Here is a 17,623-nt window from a genome sequence, read left to right on the forward strand (position 1 = left end):
TTTTGACTATGAAGAGTTCACTACAAATGAATCTGGTTTTAAAAAGTACACTCTTAACAATTATTTGTATTAAATAGGAGTATTTGTTTATATGATCCTTGGGTGATTTATACTTTATGAGTAATTTTTTTAATGTTGACATGTTGGAAGGAAGTACCATACTTTTCAGTGAATATAGCTCTAGCTTCCTGAATATCAATCTGGATGGTGGTAGAAGGGGAAATAGGCGTAAGAGGCGTAAGTACGAAGCTTAAAAACAGTTCATCATTTTCCCCACCCTTGCATTCAAATAGCGAGAGCAAAGGTAGTGGAAACCACAGCAGGCCACTTGTCACTGTTGACTTAAGTACAAACCATGGTGGAAGTGTTTAGCCCTTTGGGAAGTTTTGTGATTGAACAAGAATGCTGGAGTTATTTTGATAAGGGAGTGGAGCAGTGTGGCCAAAACTATGATCATCCCTGAGCTCTAAAGCAGGCCAAGGATGAAGGGCTGCAGTGTTTGCTCTTCCAGATGAACAAAGATAAATTCAGCTAGGAAAATAAACTCAGTCTTTTGGTCAATTTGCAACAGAATGGTGAAAGAATTGAACTGTGTATTTTAGAACTTGGCATAAAGAGGTGTGGGAAAATAGTTCAGCATCTTCAATTCTGGCTCTATTTTTGCTATAGATTTGGAAATGGAGCAGAAAATTAATGCACAAACATATTTAACAATACCACACCAAATGTTGTAAATCCAAAATGAAAACTGAAACTGCATGAGGAGGGAGAGCAACTTTTTCAGAAGTGCTTGGTTATTAAATTTGAAGCCACCATGTTCTTAGCATTCCTACTGAATATACTTAACAATATTTAAAAATCTAGGTCTCATTGATTTGAGGTGCTGCTTTCTCCACAGTTTCCATTCTTGGGAGTATGATGTTCTTCTAACTGTTGAAGGAAAATTTAATTTATGAATGCTTCTGCTATAAGAATTTACCCATAAAGAAAGGCGTGTTAACTATATTATATTATCTTTTATTGAATTTGACTTTGTAAAATGCATCCTTTTCTGGGATTAGTTTGTGCTTTTCATTAGATGTTGTGTTACTTTAGACAGCAACCAAAACCCTGAATTTTTGTATCGCTTCTCAAATTGTAAGAATTTCAGCTGTAGCAGAATTAGGACTACTTATTTTGGAGAAGCATTTATATGAAAACATCACAAACAGGAAGTTGTTTGCCTTGTTTGGTGTAAATGTAACAAGGATTGGCTTCACTATCTTCAGATTTAAGTCTATAATTTTCTGTCACAGTAAATCACAGGACACTATTGCTTTGCTGTGTTTGGTGTCTAAGTATTCCAACAATAAGTACTTGTCTGTTCTTTTGTGAAAATCTTCCCCATTAAGTCTCCTTCGGGGTGTTCAAGGAAATTAAATTTTCTTCTGATTGAAAGAGATTGTAAAACTTATCATGAGGTCAAGGTAAAAACTTCATGTAGGCGCTGAATATACCTGAGTAGAATACATGTCTGTGCTAATGAGAGCAGAAATTTTTGGATTTACATAAGGTTTTACTCATCGTCCCTGTTGTTAGCTGTCAGACTAATGGCTTGACTAAGAGATGAGTGGCTTCTGTCCTGAGAAACTATCCATAGAAAGCAATATACTGACCATGTTGTGTTGTCTTCTATTAAATTTTAAAGGATGTTTTGTTCTGGCTGTTGACTACTGGTCATGACTCCTTGGCATAGGAAGTGAACATTTTGTTTGAGACATTCAAAGCAACAAAGAACTATTAGAAGTTGAGGATATATGGCAAAGGAAAAGGTGCTAAAGTTAGAAAGATGACAAAATGAGAAAGGCAAGAAGGTATAGATAGAATACCAAATTTTGTAAGACTGTGAGCATACAATTTGTAAGTAGTCGTTCCATTTGTTGGCGATAATTATACCTACTAATTATGAATTGTTTATTATATGTAATCACTGTATGTTCGTGTTCTTTTTTCTTCTTAACAACAATTCTAAAAGATAAATATCAAAATAACCATTTTGCAGAGGAGGAAACAAACATGAATAGGGTCTGAAGAAGTCCGTAACCTAGTGTATCATGTGCTTTACCAGACTATGTTTAAGTACATATAACTAAAGTTTAAAAATATATACACGTCTTTTAAATAAGCATACTATAGTGTATTTGATCAGTTCTCAGAGAATGGGTTTGGGCTCCTGAGTATTTTTGAAAGTTTTAAATGGACTGCAAAGGTAGGATTTTAAGAGCCCAAATACTTGGTAGCTAATCCTTAAAATAACACAATACGTGAGAGTGATCACTATCCCTGACACCATCTCTTCCTGTCTTGAGGCTGAAGTTATCCAACTCCAAACCAGGATTTATAATTTTCTCCAGACCATGTAACAGCTGCTGAAAACATTTAACAAAAACAAGGACTACCAAACAAACCTTTTACAGAAAGTTTGTTAGTTCCAAATGTGGGAACTTACATATTCGTAATTCATTATTTATTTGTTGAATTAAATAAGCTCATGGTCTTTACCTCGAGCCGTTTAGCCATATAAGTCATTGTAAAAATCTGTTGTCGGGGTGCCTAGCTGGCTGGCTGGCTCAGTTGGTAGAACATGCTACTCTTAATCTTGGGGTTGTGTGTTTGAGCCCCATGTTGAGTGTAGAAATTACTTCAAAAAATTAAAAAAGAACTATTATCAAATCCAACTTTTTAATATCTTCTTATAATATGTGAGACATAATAAATGTTCTATTTCTTACTCCATGCTTATGGTAATCACTTTGCTATGGATATTGCAGATTCATACATAAGTGCTGTATAGCAGGGGTAGACAAACTGTATAAATGGCTAGATAGTAAATATTTTAGGTTTTGTGGCCCATAGTATCTCTATAGGAACTACTTAACTGCTAAAAAGTAGCCATAGGCAATAGGTAAATGAATGAATATGGCCATAATCTGGTAAAACTTTATTTCCAGAAGTTGAGCCTTCAAAATTTATTTTATCATTTTTTATAGTTATTTTTCTTTGTTACACACTTGTTTTTTCTCATTCCAGGGAGATTCTGTACAAGCAGGTGATGACTCACCATTTTCAGATTCTGTTACCTTGGAACAAACTACAAGTAACATTGGTGGATCCAGTGGCCGTGTTAGTCTGTGGATGCAGTGGGTGCTCCCCAAAATTACTATAAAGCTCTTTGCTCCAGATCCTGAAAATAAAGGCACAGGTACAGGGTTACTTTTCTTCTCTGCTAAAAAGGTAAAATATTAAACACTATTTTTCAAAGAAATAGTAGAACCTAGTTTTATTTATCACTGTCATTTAAAGTAAACAAACACCATTAGGTCTAATTTAGTTGCTTTCTATTAGCAATACCTAAATTTTGTCTTTTTATATTAAAATTCATTCCAAAAGCCATGAAGTAATTTTTTCATTGGTTTCATTGATGTGTTATATCATTTTCACTAAAAGTATGCGAAGATTGTTAGATACAGTACCTCAAGCATCAATGGATTTCTTCTGTCTTGAAATAGGTGCTTTATCTTAATCGTGAGGCCTATATTGATGTTACTTTTCTTATTATTGTAGAATCCTGTATGGTTAATGAACAGAAAGTCTCATTTCCTCTCTAGGAGTTAAGGATGTATATATGAACATTAAATGTAAAACACAAGGTTTTAATATCGATTGTGAGGCCAATGCTGATTATGTTTGCTTCTTATTGCAGAGCTTTGTATGGTCAGTGAACTAGAAGATCTCAGTGCTTCCATAGATGTTCAGGATGTATATACCAAAGTGAAATGTAAAATAGAAAGTTTCAATATTGATCACTATAGAAGCAGGTAAATAATAATAAATACGGTAAAACCTATGCTTTCTTTGAACACAGTCTTATATAAGAATTTTTATATTTTAATTTTGTTATTTTTTGAAGTGCTGTACTTATTCCCAAAGAGAGTTCTTAACAGATAAATTGATTAATTTTACTTGGTATTCATTCATATATGGAATATAACAAAGTTTTGTTTCATGCGATGGCAAATCTGTTCATAAATATCCGTATTGCCATATTAAATGAAATGAGCTGCTTTTACTACCAGTTTGATAGTCTGTTTGATAGAAAATAACAAACTCAAACAGTTTGTTATTTTGTATATTTGCAAAGATACTGGAGACATAGTGGATGGTTTTGTTTTTGCTGTATACTTGCTGTCCACTCTCCATATGAGTTAAATCACAGATTAAAATGGAGCGACATCTCGTGGCCCTTTGTGCTTTGGAGACTTTTCTTAATCTCTAATTTGACTAATATACATGTGGTAGATATTCCTAGAACCAGATTTTTCTTGCCCTAATAACTTTCTATCAAAAGTATTATTGTGGGCAAATATAATTTATTTATAATAAATAGTTAAAAAGTAAAGTTTTAAACAACTGTATTTTGGGTTTTTTTTTTAAACGTTTTTTTATTTTATTTTTGGGACCGAGAGAGACCGAGTATGAACGGGGGAGGGTCAGAGAGAGAGGGAGACACAGAATCGGAAACAGGCTCCAGGCTCCGAGCCATCAGCCCAGAGCCTGACGCGGGGCTCGAACTCACAGACCGTGAGATCGTGACCTGGCTGAAGTCGGACGCTTAACCGACTGCGCCACCCAGGCACCCCGTATTTTGGGTTTTTTTAATGTTTATTTATTGTTGAGAGAAAAAGAGACAGAGTGTGAGTGGTGGAGGGGCAGAAAGAGAGAGGGACGCACAGAATCTGAGGCAGGCTGCAGGCTCTGAGCTGTCAGCACAGAGCGCCACACGGGGCTTGAACTCGTGAATCGCGAGATCATGACCTGAGCTGAAGTTGGATGCTTAACCGACTGCAACACCCAAGCGCCCCCAAAAAGTAAAGTTTTACATATCCTCACAAAGATATATCGCAATGTTGTCATTAATTTTTCCCAAATACAAAATAACTAGCACTTTTTGGAGTTTTGGGGTTTTTTTTTGCTATTCTGGAATACTATTCTGGAATTTGTATTTTTTAATTGAATTATAATAAAACACATTTTTTAAAATTATTTTTTAAACAGCATCATATTTTTAGTTTCATATTAATTTAGTATAGAAACAGCCTTAAAGTCTGTTTTTTGGATTCATAATTTTCATTCAGCAGTTATTTATTGAGTGCCTGCAGAAGCACATCTGTTTCTGTATTTTTACTGGTGCATCATATACCCTAAAAACAGAATCTTTTTTCTTTAACAGGTTTCTAATTCTGCATTAAAAACATTTGAATTTTTATTACTTATCATATTGCGTGTCACACATATCCTATTGCTTATGTCAATGACTATCAAATCTATCTAGCCAAAAAATTGTGTCATAATTATGAAGTTCAAAATATTTTGCTGGGTATATATTAAAACCTGTTGTAATAGTAGAATGTTATGAAGCATATATTTTCTTTTACACTAACCATGAATCATTAATTGATCTTTGATAATGTAATATTTAGCTCTTTAGATCCTCCTGAATAGTATATCTCTATATGATAGATATAGATACATGTGATACATGATTATTTCAAGTGATACACGATTATTATGTTATAGCTGTAATAATTTTCTGATGATGTGAACATTATAATCTATGTTCTAGATCATCAATGACTTTACTGTTAAATTATGTAAGTTTTAAATATTTACCCATTGATTTATTCAAAATATTTGTTGTGTATTATGTGCACTATGCTAAGCACTGAGGATGTAGTATTGTAAGAAAAATAAACATAAATCATGCTGTTAGGGGCCTTGTGGTCTCAGAGATAAGGTAGAAATAAATAACCAATCAATAAGTATACAGTTTTACCAATAAGACAAATGCTTCTATTATGCAAAACTACCCAGGGTGTGGTGCTAAAATAAATTGTTCTTGATTGCATTGTCACTTCCACGTTTCAGTTCAGTGTAGTGTTGTTTACATGGTAACTATTTGAAATAGTTATATATGCTCAGTTTTTAACTCAGAAAAATTGAAAAGAACAGATAAGGTGAACTTATGTTTTCCAGGCCAGGGGAAGGTTGGCAGTCAGGACATTTTGAAGGAGTATTTCTACAGTGCAAAGAAAAACCTGTGGTGAGACTCATTTAGTAATTATGATTTTTTGAAAATATATTATAAACTGTTTATCTTTGTTCATTCATGCAATAGGACTAATGGTTGCAAGAATTAGAGCTCAGATAAATTCTTTTTGACCTATTCTTCCAAAATTACATTACAAAATAAAACTACTCCTTTAAATGCTTGTGTTTTGTAACCATTTTCCTATTATAGCTATTAAGTAAATTTTTCAAAAAGCAAAGGTAGGATTGCTTTTATTAAAATGTTTTATCATTAATGTACTATTATGTTGATGTTTTAGAAGTTTTTCCTATTCATAAGTGAGTTCATGTTGGATTTTCCTTTATCATAAACTAATAGTAGTAATTTGACACTAAAAGCAATTATTTTTCATTTACTTCCATTAACAATGCTTTTGCAGAAGATGGTCCAGACAGAGGCCATACCTAGCAGGGGCTCAAACCTGAGCCCGTGCAAACTTGAGCAAAATTAAAACTATCCAGATTTTTTTGCTTATGGCTTTTATTGCTTTTTGTCTTTTCACCTTCTTTGCTCCTGTCCATCACCTCAAGCCTTGGGGAAGAGTGTTGGTCTTTGGGGCAATGTGGAGGTGTCTTCCTTTCCTGTACTGACAAGCTGAACAGACGCACCTTGTTGGTTCGACCCATCAGCAAGCAGGACCCTTTCAGTAATTGCTCTGGCTTCTTTCCTTCTGTAAGAAATCATTTTAAAATTATGCTACAGAACTCCCACTAACAGGAATCCAGAGAAGGAATTGAACTATCCATAGAGTCAACTCTTGATTTTTATCTTCCTCTGTGTCATCCACTTTGTAAATGAACTCTACTTTACTTTTAACTCATAGACTGATTTTCTAGTACCATCTAATTTGTTTCTGAGTTACTTGCATATACTCTTTTTCACTCTGGTTTTGTGATTACAAACTAACTTTACCATCAGCATAAGAAAATAGAAGTGTAGGACATTAAGTGTAATGTTTTTTAAATTGTGCATGTATTGAATAATCAAGAGTTGACCAGACTGCTTTGTCTTTTCTTTTATGGCTTCTACTTAGATTGCTTTTTTCCCCTTTCTATTATGCCATTTCCTTCTCACAACTAATCCACATTACCGTATTTGGTGATCTTGAATCTGGACAGGGCTATATGCCTGTCATTGCTGGATATAGGATGAACACTAGACTGTCCACCAGTGGCTTTTAGAAGTTTAGAACCTTATTCTTTTCTAAGTGGTACAATATATCTGGATATGTCATTAAGCTAGTTGTTTTAAAGGCCATTCTTAAAGTCAATACAAATGCATATAATTTAAAAATATTAAGAACAGATTACCACAATGATAATAGCAATTCTCTTAAGAATTTTTTAAATCATTGCAAACATTAGATGTTTTCTTAGCATGTGTGAACTATTTCCCCTTTTTTGTAACTCAAAAGGAATTTAAGACCTAGACCTTTAAAAAGGTGATAAAATTAGTCAAATATTTTAAACAGTTGTTTAATATTGTATTTGAATAGCAAATGCTAGTTTCTAATTGGATTCTGATATTTTTTCTGGAATTTTAGTCTGGAAAAAACATCTCTACATGTGGCTTTTATATCAGTGGAAATTCTGTTCAGTTTTATTTTTATTTGAATGGTATTGGTGTCTCTGAGAAACATTCTTAATTTTTTTACATACTTAATAATTTTAATGTATATTCATGAAAAAACCCAAACTTATTAATGCCCTTTAAAATTTTTCTGCATTTTTATATTTCTTTAATTATCAGTGTTTTCTAACTTTTCATTTTAAAGAGTGTAAGATGCTGATTATTACCATATGAAAAGTAATATTTACATTATCTCACTCCAGCTAGTATTCACTTGTTTTTTCATTTTGTTCCTTGTACATTAAGGGAGTTGAGGATGCAACAGTTCAAGAAACAAACTTTCTCTCATGGGGAGTTTACATTCAAGAGTACCTACGTTCAATATGTTTAAAATATATTTTCCAAATCAAAACATTCATACACTGAAGCACCTTTTATACTATTTCCAGGATTCAAGCATAGCCATTAAGGGGGATTTGAGTTAGGTTATTTAGATTAGTGGTTGATTGTAACCCTGCCCCCCAAGTCCAGTTTAAACATCTAAATACAGACAGTGTTGTTGCTGTTGGGCTATATCACAGCCATCGTTCTCCATCCGGTGTTTCCTGTTACCTAGCAAGATGGACATAAGACTGGTAGCACGTTTTCTTGCTTTACTGTATTTCCTTTTGCGTGTAGAAAGCAAAAGGAAAGGGAAATCAGAGAGGCAGCTAGGAAGTTGGGAACAGTAAAAACAAAACAAAAAAACACCTGAAGGCAGCAGGACAGTTAACATGAAAAATGATTATTTTGCACATCCATTTAATGCCTACTTCCCAGGGTATTTTTAATGGTCAGAAAATTAGGTTAAAAAAGAACGTAGATGAAGATAACTTTTACCTCACCTTTGTTCATTGTAAAGTCCAGATTAAAAACAAAATTAACAGTGACAGCTGAAATGCCTACTATTTTCCCCTTGCTGTGTCACTAGGTGATAGGTAGCAATGTGAGAGGAAGAAAATGGAAGCAAAAGAGCTTCACTAGTGCTGGGATAACATAGGCCTGGGCACTTTGCTGCTTTGCCACTCTCACTTTTTTCCTGTTTGTTGTTCTTTCTCAGTGCACTTCCTCTCTCGACATCACGCATTGGACTGTAATAACCTAAAAACTTTATCAGGCCCTGGGAAGAGAGGTTGGAAATGTGTATAACACCTTAACTTTAACTTTATGTTGAGTGATGTGTAAAATAGGATTTTATGTACATTAATTGGTTCAGGAAAACTTTAAGAGCTGTCCTTTAATGTTGAGAAATAGAAAGTATGCATTTTATTTCACTCTTCAAAGTATGCTGTTTTACTACAATTTGTTTATAGTGTGTAATTTGAATATAATTGGACATGTTTTGTCAGAAGTATTGATGATATAATGATATAATTTTTACTGTCAGTCAAATGTCGTATGTGTATTTATGTAGCATTAAACTCAAGGAATAGGAGTTTGAATTGTGAGAGAGTGGATAGTTAGGTTTTGTAAACAGAATGATAGCCACTGAAAATAAGCAAGTTCTAAAAGACAAGTGTTTTATTTTTGTGTTATGTTACTATCTCCAATAAACATGCATTAAATGATTGGTTTAGTTATCAAAGCATGGTATCAATGAAGCTCTTTTTATGGGCTTAGTCTTCATATACATTAGCCAAATTATTAAAAGAAAAACTCTGTTCTCATAAATGTTAATTAAGTCGAGGGAAGTCGATCATCTTTTCTATTCAGATTGTTTGTTGATTACAAATGGAAGTACATTACATGGTTATTTCAGTTTCATCTGCATAAACAACGTCTCTGTGATCCATATTGGTACTTTTAATGAAAAATTATCAAGAATGAAAAGATAAACTCCAGAGATGTCTTGTTGCAAATTCTGAATATCAGAGAGAATGTAGAAATCATAGACACAGATATAACAAAGTTTAATTGCCTTTCTCAAGATCTAGAACTAGAACTCAGGATTTCTAATTTTCAGTTCAGCATTCCAAGTCTTAGATGGTTTTTCCCCATGTGTGGAATTGATCAGTAATGTGCTCATCAGAGGGTGTAGACATAGTAAAAGATTATAATATCAACTGAGATTATTTTCTGCTTTCACATAGTTTTTTTTTTCTTTTTTGTAATGAAGTTTGTATTGTGATTTCCTCTTTCTGGAACAGACAACAGCAAAACTCCTAGATGGCTCTCATCAGCAGCATGGATTTCTCTCTTTGACATACACAAAAGCTGTAACAAAAAATGTCCGCCACAAGTTAATATCAAGAAATGAGCGAAGAAGTTTTCATAAGTTATCTGAAGGTTTAACGGATGGTTCCCCTCATTTTCTTCATGAAATTCTTCTTTCAGCACAAGCTTTTGACATTGTCCTTTGCTTTCCTTTGCTTAATGCCATTGCAAGTATATTTCAAGCAAAATTACCAAGGACCCAAAAAGAGAAAAGAAAATCTCCTGGCCAGCCCATGAGGAGCCATACATTGACTTCACGCAGCTTACCTTTGATTTATATCAACACAAGCATAATCAGAATTTTTGTTCCAAAAACAGAAGAAATGCAGCCAAGTATTGAAGGTATGGCCTTCAGAGGTTTTTGTGGTCTGATTTTACATAACTTCCATTTAGGGAGTTTAGTTTTTTCTATTCTTTTTTAATATGGCTGGTGGTTGTAGTTTGTACTCTGGTGTGTTTTAGAAAGAGTAACTATGTTACAGTCATTCTACAACTAAACCTTTAGGAGATATGTCAGGATACTGGGTTTGTTTCTGACTCAATTACTAGAGTAAAAAGTAGATTTTTTTTTTCATCAGGACTTTTGCTAGTGAAGCTTATCTTACTGTCATTTGTTTTATTAAACTCAAATGTTAGATTCTATATACCTAAGGTAAGTAGAAATTATTAAAAAAAAAATAGCCAACACCCAAGGTTCCTGTGGCTTCTTCCAGGCTTCTCAGTGCAAATTAACTTAGGTTTTAAAATGAAATGAATTTGGGGCACCTGGCTGGCTCAGTTGGTAGAGCATCTGACTCTTGATCTCAGGGTTGTAAGTTCAAACCCATGTTGGGCATGGAGCCTACTAAAAAAATAAACAAATAAAATGTAATGAAATGAATTTAGAATCCCACTGCCTCCAACCGTGAGAGTAACTTTAAAATTTTTGCTTCCCCCATGCTAGAAAACAGTGAAGAACTTTAAGGATATTGAGTGAAGTTCTAGTATAGTGATTCACATAGTATGAACTTGGAAGTTACAGAGACCTGAGTTCAAATCCCAGATTTACTAGTTAAGAACTGTGAAATTTAAAGCAAGTTAAGTCTAAGTTCCTACGTATAAATGGTAATAGTAGTGCTTGACCTGATGGTAGACCTTACTGACAGCTTACTTTTCAATAATGACTACGTGGCGACTACATGAATAGTGCTAGCTGCATAGTTAGCTTTCAGTAAATGGCAACTGAATCAGCAGATGTGCCCATTCTTTTAAAGTAGAATATCTGGAAGTCCCCCATTTCACTACTGCTTATATACCTCTTTGGCCAAAACATAGTCATATGGCTACACGCCACTGTGAGAGAGGCTGAGAAACAGTATTTCCCTAGGTGGTAGGGTGCCCAGCTCATAAATTAAGGCCATGTGAATTAGAAAAAGAGAGAATGGTAGTTGAGGGATAAGTACTAGCCTCTGCCACATGAAAACAGTAAAGCTTTTTTTTTCCCCTTTTAGTTATTATGTGGAGGAAGAAGAGCTTGAATGGTCAGTGATAGCAAATAAAAAAAAAGAAAAGCATCTAGTTCATTCTGTTTCTTCTTGGAGCCTAGTCTGTCTCTTGTTCTGTCTCCCAAAGGCAAATCTTAATTGGGGAAAGTTATTCTGCCTAACATTATAAATAAAGTTTTATTCAAGGTAATGGTCCTTTTTAAAAAAGTTCCCTAAGTAAAAACTAAATTTGTAGAGCTTTATAGTTCTTAATTACCAACCTGTATAGAGATAAATTCAGTGTATTATACTTAGTGGATATTTTAAAATGTTTGTTTATTTTTAAGAGAGAGGGAGAGCAGGGAAGGGAAAGAGAGAGAGGGAGAGAGAGAGAATCCCAAGCAGGCTCTGCACTGTCATCATAGAGCCCAACGTGGGGCTCGAACCCACAAACTGTGAGATCATGACCTGAACCAAAATGAACTGACTGAGCCACCGAGTTGCCCCAGTACTTCATGGATTTTCAGTATTAACCAGTTCCTATTTTCTTTCTGATTTTTAGTAGAACTGATATAAAATTGATTATTTTGAGATAAAACAATTAGTATTGTCTGTATATGCTGTATTCTGACAGTATTATACAGTTGTTTTCATCTGTTCAGAGACTTTGTAGAAACACATGAATGGTAAAGAATAAAGTTAGTCTTCGTTGAGCAATTACAAGTGATCTGAGAGGCAACTACTAACCAGGATAGAGGCTGCATGCTCATTGTAGACACGCTAACCTTTGTGCTTTTTCCTTGTTATTATCCTTTATTATGTGAGTATCTAATGAATGTTTAACTAATACGATTTATATTAAAATTACTTAGGCAAAAAAAGAAACATATATTTTTAAACAGTATAGCTGAGACCCATTTTGTGTCATAATAACACTTTTTCATAACCATACAGAAAGAGGGATGGACATAAAAGGTCATGGAGATTTCAGACCATCTTTTTGATTTTTCAACTGCAAATAGGGGGAAAACACTATGGAAACAGAAGTAGTTTGGCTTTCTTTATTTGAGAAAACTTAGGATTATTTTGGTAAGAGTTTGAAGTAGTCCATTGTATTTTAAAACTATCATTATATTGGGGCACCTGGCTGGCTCAGTTGGTTAAGCATCTGATTCTTGATTTTGGCTGGTCATGATCTTACTGGTTCATGAGATTCAGCCCCGTGTAGGGCTCTGATCTGACAGCATAGAGCTGACTTGGGATTCTTTCTTTTCCTCTCTCTCTGCCCCTCCCCCACTTGTTCTTTTTCTCTCAAAATAAATAAATATTTTAAAATATCATTATATTATAGTATCTATAAGTTTTTCCATTAAAATAAAATTGCAGAAAATTTGTATCCAGATGAAAATAAGAATAAAGTTTTATGATATCTATATTATTAACAAATTGTAAATTTTTTTTAGCAATTAAGGGTTTTCTTTTCTATAGATACCTCTCTGGGCATTATAAAAACATTTATTTTCCTAACCAGAATGAGTTTCTGTAATTTCATTTAAAATAATTTATGTTAGTAAGCTTTTGTGATTTCCTGAAAATTCTTTTTCTTTTTTTTTTTAGTGTTTATTTTTGAGAGGGAGACAGAGAAAACAGTCAGGGGAGGGGCAAAGAGAGGGAGACAGAGGATCCTTCTGCGGGATCTTTCAGCGGGAAGTAAGCTCCTTCCTGTCAGCTCAGAGCAATGGGGGCTGGAACCAAAAACCATGAGAACATGACCTGAGCCGACGTCGGAGGCTTAAATGACTCAGCCACCCAGGCACCCCAGATTTACTGAAAATTCTTTGTAGTGTGTATTTTGGGTTTTCATTCCATAATTTTCTAATTATTTTCATTTGAGTGTAAACAAGTGGTAAGGCCCAAAACTTCATGGAAATCTAAGGGAAAAAAAGTGTTATTAGAGATGAGAGGGTAGTATGAGGTGGAGAGAAATACAGGAGTGCTGTATAAAAAAATTGGGAAAGGTCGTGCAGACAAATCAGGAAGCAAAGCAACCTATCTGTGATGAGTTTTTACTGCTACAGAAGTGTTCAGGAATTACAAATCGTCCTCAAATTATGTGATGTAATTGGCCTCTAAATAGTAATTGCCTGCTAACTAATCCTAGATTGAATCCTTCTTCCTCTGATATCCCTAATGCTATTTTAAGGTCTCACACCTTAAATTTCACATCCTAAAACATCAATATTGATCACAAATACAAATAAAAAGAAAAGAAACCGAATGTATATGCTTCATCTCCCATTTAAGTTTTGAAATTGGGCCTAGAATGTAGAGTAGTAGCAATATGTTGCTTTTTCAGGATGAGCCAGCCTAGCTTAGACTTTTTAAATAGGCGTTCAATAGTATTTTATACTGATAAATCTTCCAGAATCAGACATAGCTTTCCTCTATGTGCACATTTGATCTGCATCCAACATTTGCTTATTCATCATAAAATATTTTACCTGTTTGATGTACTGAATGATTTGGGATGTCTTTGGTACTTGTTAATAGGAGGGACATTTTCATAGTGACTTATTCTTTCAGTTAGACATTCATTCTGGAACTCCTTTGAATAAAATTTTGTAAACATACATACATGTGAGAGAAACTTACATGACAGCTTCTTTTCACCACCCACATCAGTGTCATGGCCCTTAGGTGAACCTTATTTATGGTGTTAAATGTTTCTTCTTAAGATAGACTTTATCTATAAAGTATAAATTATCTCAGTCATTGAGTCAGAAGTCTTTTTTTTTCAATTTTTTTATTGTGGTAAAATACACATAACAAGATTTTTTCCATTTGTAATTATTTTCAAGTGTACATTAACAGCATAAATTACATTGCCCAGGTTTTACAACCATGACCACTATCTGTTTCCAAATGTTTTCATCATCACAAACTCTGTACTCATTACTTTCTGTCTCTATGAATTTGCTTATTCTGTACATGTTTCATGTAAGCAGAATCATAAATATTTGGCTTATTTCACTTATCATGATGTTTTTAAAGTCCATCCGAATTGTAGCAGGTATCAGAGCTTCATCTTTGTGGCTGGATAATACTTCATTGTATGGACGTGCCACATTTTGTTAACTTTCATCTATTAGACACTTGTGTTGTTGCCACCTTTGTGTTGGCTGTTGTGAGTAGTGGTGCTGTGAACACTGGCATACAAGTGTCTGTTGAGCCCATTTTCACTTCTTTGGGATATGTACCTAGGAATGGAATTGCTGGATCATATGGTAATTCTGTGTTGAGAATTCTTTGTTTTTGAGGAACCTCCAGTCTGCTTGGACACCTTTTTGACTAAGGCAGGATTTGTGGTATTTTCTGAACAACACTCATGTGCAGGCATAGTTCAGAATATAAGAGGGCTCACTCTTAGTAAGGATGGGAGCACCTGTACACTGAGCACCTCTTCAACGAGACAGAAGTTAGAAGTTCAGTAGTTCACTCTAGCTTTATTTTCCTATCATTCACAGAGATGGTTTATTGAAACAGGTTCTGTGCTTCACTGATTTGTGTACATGTCAGAAGGAATAAAAATCTGGCTATTTGGGAAAAGGGAGAGAAAACAGCTTTATTTCTTTTGTGTATTTGTTTTGTTTGTTTTTTGGTTTACTGTATTATAATCATTAATACTACATATCACACAATTTTGTTGGTGTTGTATTAAATTTACCATTCAGTGGGGCGCCTAAGTCGCCCAATCTGTTAAGCGTCGGACTTTGACTCAGGTCATGATCTCATGGTTTGTGGGTTTGAGCCTGCATTCTGCTCTGTACTGTCAGCTCAGAGCCTGCAGCCTGCTTTGCCTTCTGTGTGTCTCTCTCTCTCTCTCTCTCTGTCCTTTCCCTTGCTCATGCTCTGTCTGTCTCTCTCTCAAAAATAAGAAACATTAAAAAAATTAAAAAAAAAATAAATTTACTATTCAGCTGCTTTAACTAGGAAAATCCTCAATTGATTGGAATTGCAAAAATATTTCTAGCCTTTTGCTTTCTTATTTTTAAAGTTCTTTCTTTTTTTTGTGGTGGTTATTGTAGGATTTTTAAGGTAGAATTTCAAAATCCACATGCCTAAGTACTTCCTAAGCAGGTAACCTTGAATAAGAGCATATGGAAAAAAAGAATGCATTTTGTTACAGCCATTTTGGAAAATATAGTCTGTTTCTCTGTGAACTTGTGGTTAATTTAAATCCTTTATACAAACACTTTTTGCAGTAAACACCTTTTTAGTGGCATTTTTCATGACTTGGGTGAGTATGTATATAAATAAATTTCTAGCAAAAAAGATTGCTAGATCAAAGGGCATGTACCTTTAAGATGTTAAGCGATGTCAAATTGCCTGTCTAAATAGCTGCACCAGTTTACTATTTCCTTACTCTGATTCTAACAGAGTTTTGGGTTTTTGTCAGTCTCATTAAATAAAATTGCATTCTTTTTCTAGGTAGTTGCTCATCTTTTCCTTATCAATTAGTAAGAACTCTTTGTGTATTAAGTCTTTTGTCTGGACTACGTTGTATTGCATATATCTCTTCTCTTTTCTTCTCTCCCTCTACCTCTGTGTGTGTCTATGTCTATGTGTATATCTGTATTTATATCTACATGTATATATCTTATACCTATATAATTGACCCTTGAACAATGCGGAGGTTAGGGGCACCAAGCCCCCTTGCCCCCGTTGAAAATCCACGTATAACTTTGGACTCCTCCAGAACTTAACTACTAATTGCCTACTGTTGATAGGAAGCCTTACCAATAGCACAGTCAGTTAACACATATTTTTATATGTCATATGTATTCTATGCAGTATTCTTATAATAGTACCTAACTTTTTCTAAACTTTTTCAGTATTTCTGGGTTACACAGTTCATCAGAGTTGTTTTAAATTGTCTCCAGTCTCCAAAATTTTTCCAATATGTTTATGTTTAAAAATCTACATATAAGCAGACCTGCACAGTTCAAACCCTTGTTGTTTAAGGGTCAGCTGTACTTATATCTATAAACTATCTCTGAGAAGTAATGACTTTCTAGATGTGCCTGTCTATAATTTATATAGATAGATATATCTTGTAGGTAGGTAGGTAGGTAGGTAGGTAGGTAGGTAGATAGATAGCCTTTCTGTAGTTATATTGCATGCCAAATATTCAAAACTTTTGGCACATTCTACATTTTTTTTGACACTTTGTCTGTCATCATTGCTGCTCTTAATTCAAATGATTAATTCACCCACGATAGCTTTGTGTAGGGTTGTCACTACAGTTAGGGCTTTATAAAAGTGTAACGTTGCACAGAGGTAAGTTCAAATACTCTTGGGACTTGAGATGTTTTATTCTGTTGAGTTTATATTGAGAATCCTAAAGGAAGAAGTCTCTGAAACACTTATTTCTTGCTGGATTTATGAAAAGTTATTTATAAATAACAGTCTTATGTTATCCAACAATTGCGTGAAAATTCTGCTCTTTATTTAAACTTCAGGTTCTGGTCACTTAAGCTCATAATTTCAAAGTTGTTCGTAACGTTTTCATTTTCAATACATACTCTTCTTGCACCAAGAAAAGATAAAATCTTTCAGACTTACATTTCACATTACATTAACTGTAAAAGTTTTTAATAGTTCATGTGTAAAATCAGTTAATAATAAGAAAAATATACTTACCATTCTAATATTTTCTTTAAACAAATGATACTGAAAGTCTGGTTTTCAACTTGAATATTGTTTGCATTATGTGCAATCATTATCAAGATCCTGAATCTACAGGTGTTTGACTTCCAGTTTAAGCTATTTATTTCAGAATAGAGGACTGTTTTTTGGATCTAATATGAGTCTTCTAGAGTAAGTAGTTCCGCATGAGCCTAAATTTTTAAAAATACAGTTTAAGCAAAGAAGGAAGGCATTCATTTTCATGTTGAAAATGCATCTAGAGGGAACATTTCCTCATATGGTCCAACTATTAAATGCAGGTGAAATAAACCAAAAAAGGGGAAGCTTACTTTTTTTCTAATTATAAAGTAACTAAAGAACTTAATCAAAGCACTTTCTTATATAAATACATATTTTATTATTTTTTCTTCTATCTCAAAGGTACATTTTGATAAGCTAAATACTTTCTATAATAAAATTGATTATT

General features: G+C 33.9%; 1 protein-coding gene across 9 annotated transcripts in view; it reads left to right on the top strand.

Moving 5' to 3' along the window:
• The window catches only part of VPS13B (vacuolar protein sorting 13 homolog B), an 843,987-nt gene that overhangs the window by 484,841 nt on the left and 341,523 nt on the right, over positions 1 to 17,623 (top strand). For 7 of the 9 annotated variants that reach the window (XR_007148665.1, XM_047842688.1, XM_047842686.1 and 4 more), the window contains 4 exons: positions 3,070 to 3,241; positions 3,743 to 3,857; positions 6,697 to 6,838; positions 9,922 to 10,330. Coding sequence is in view for 8 of the 9 variants with exons in the window: in XM_047842688.1 (XP_047698644.1) it covers positions 3,070 to 3,241; positions 3,743 to 3,857; positions 6,697 to 6,838; positions 9,922 to 10,330 (838 nt within the window). In the remaining variant the exon portion in view is untranslated. Of the gene's footprint in view, positions 1 to 3,069; positions 3,242 to 3,742; positions 3,858 to 6,072; positions 6,140 to 6,696; positions 6,839 to 9,921; positions 10,331 to 17,623 lie in introns of those variants that run through there. The other 2 variants (XM_047842692.1, XM_047842694.1) reach the window with 2 other exon arrangements.

This window comes from Prionailurus viverrinus, chromosome F2 (assembly GCF_022837055.1).
Source record: "Prionailurus viverrinus isolate Anna chromosome F2, UM_Priviv_1.0, whole genome shotgun sequence".
NCBI classification, from domain to species: Eukaryota; Metazoa; Chordata; class Mammalia; order Carnivora; family Felidae; genus Prionailurus; species Prionailurus viverrinus.